Here is a 2,043-nt window from a genome sequence, read left to right on the forward strand (position 1 = left end):
TAATGAACCTGAATTAGTTGATATAAAAGCATATTTCAAGAGCACCAGAAACTTAAAGATAGTTGAAAAGGCGAAAACCAACAATTTTACTTCAAGACAGCCAAGTCCCCCTTGCATACAAAAAAAATGTAGAAAAAGTTTACCTGGCAGTCACTGCTTGAATCTTAAAGTCTAATTCCAGATTGATGATACTGATACAGGATGTAGTTGTTAATTAATCCATGCTAGCCCACCCCAAACTAACTTAACATTGGTAAAAATGATCACATATATATAAATGAATCCCTATTAATAGTGACGCTGCCTTCTCACCCTTCATACAATTTAATGTCCAGTTTCAGCCATCTGATGGGTCTAGCAGAGAACCACTTACATGGTCACTTAGTAAAGATTTTATTTTCTTTATTTGATGGTAATGACAAAGGCTACAGTCTAGTACTTAAGCTACCCAGGCAGAGCAACTAAAGGCAGCTATGAAAGCTGAAGAGAGCCGTAGAGACAGGGCACAGGCAGCGTGAGCCGGGCTGCTATGAGCTGGTGCTCACCCCTGCATTTCTGCGAGGGTGGGGAAGCCAAAATCACTGACTGCTCTCCCTGTTGACTTGAATTGACAGTTTTTTCTCCAACCATCTTGTTACTGATTGCATTCCACCTTATCTAGTTAAATACAAAGAATCAGCCTCCATAATAAAATCACCTTTTTCATAACCACCACCATACACAATACATTCAGAATTACTGGGTGCTTTTTTTTCGTCTTTTTTTCCTTGAACTTGTAGGCGTCTGAGTGTCTTTTGTTTCTTCTTTTACACCAGATATGGGCTGTTTGAAAACTATCTCATTATCTTTATCATCGTCATTCATTTTAGCCACTTCAGATTTTCGTTTCTCCAAAAATGTTGGTGTACAAACCGGCGTGGGGTCCTGGCTATCCACAGTTTTCTCAGGAGTGTTAGAAGTGACCAAAGCCGCTTTTTTCTTCTTCTTACGTAAAGCCTGGTGCTTTCTGGAATTTCGAGGACCAGTGTTTGAAGCATTTTCCTCATTTTTATGTAAGATCAGTGAAGGGAAGTCATAATCAATTCCCTTCTTAGCCAATCTCTTCCTGAGTGATTTTTCCTTCTTTTTAAATCGCTCTTCCATCCGTAGCTTTTGAAGAAGTGTCCGATTCTGATTATACCGTTTCACTGCTGGATATGATGGCCTTTTAAATGGCATATGCCACTCCCTAAAAAGTTTTTCATGTACTTTTTCAGGTGGTATAAAATGACACTTCAAGAGTCTTTCGCCAAAAAGGTAGTTGTTCATCGTTTCAGCAGCTATTTTGGCAACATCTTCAGATTCAAACTCCACAAAGCCATAGCCTTTGCTATTTCCAGTCTTGGTACTCCTGGACAGTCTGAATCTTGTAACAGTGCCAAACTGGGAGAAATATGCTCGGATCTGGGTTTCATAAAGCGACGGAGGTAAGTGGCCCACATAGATCACTCCAGGAGTAAGTTTTTGTTTCTCCTGTTGCTTGCTTGCGCGCCGGCGAACCTGTGCCACCTCCTTCTTAAACTTGGTATCCTCCTGCGGGTTCAGGGACAGGAGCGGCTTGGCCGGGCCAGTGAAGGCCGCCATGTCACCAGCTCGCAGGCGAAAAAGTCGCACGCGGCGCTCCCAGAAGCGCCGAGCCTTGCATTCTTCTTAATAAAGGCTTTTACTTAGCAGAATAAGAGGACAAAAGTGATCATGAGATAGGATACTTATCTTACTAGTTTTCTCGTCCTTTACAAGCATTTCATACACTAACTACAAATGCTTCATTTGATTAAAACAGGATCTCTAAAAAGACACATACTTGATAATATTTTGTTAGTCTATTTTGCATTATAGTAGTAGTAGAATAATACAAGATTGTTTTCTTAAAATCCCATACAAAGCAGTTTTATTTTCACAAATTCATTGCTTCTTTGGTGCAAATTAATGAGATATTAGGTCAGATACAACGATTAAATTAAGAGGATTTCTTGGGCTTCCCTCGTGGCGCAGTGGTTGAGA

The 2,043-nt window shown here is 40.4% G+C and overlaps 1 protein-coding gene across 1 annotated transcript; it reads right to left on the reverse strand.

Moving 5' to 3' along the window:
• Nucleotides 1-385: 385 nt before the first annotated feature.
• On the reverse strand, nucleotides 386-1,672 carry LOC132525187 (MKI67 FHA domain-interacting nucleolar phosphoprotein). The gene has a single exon (XM_060157724.1). It carries the CDS (start codon nucleotides 1,621-1,623, stop codon nucleotides 736-738), a length of 888 nt encoding a protein of 295 aa, XP_060013707.1. The 5' UTR covers nucleotides 1,624-1,672; the 3' UTR covers nucleotides 386-735.
• Nucleotides 1,673-2,043: the final 371 nt, after the last annotated feature.

This window comes from Lagenorhynchus albirostris, chromosome 9 (genome assembly GCF_949774975.1).
Source record: "Lagenorhynchus albirostris chromosome 9, mLagAlb1.1, whole genome shotgun sequence".
Taxonomy (NCBI): domain Eukaryota; kingdom Metazoa; phylum Chordata; class Mammalia; order Artiodactyla; family Delphinidae; genus Lagenorhynchus; species Lagenorhynchus albirostris.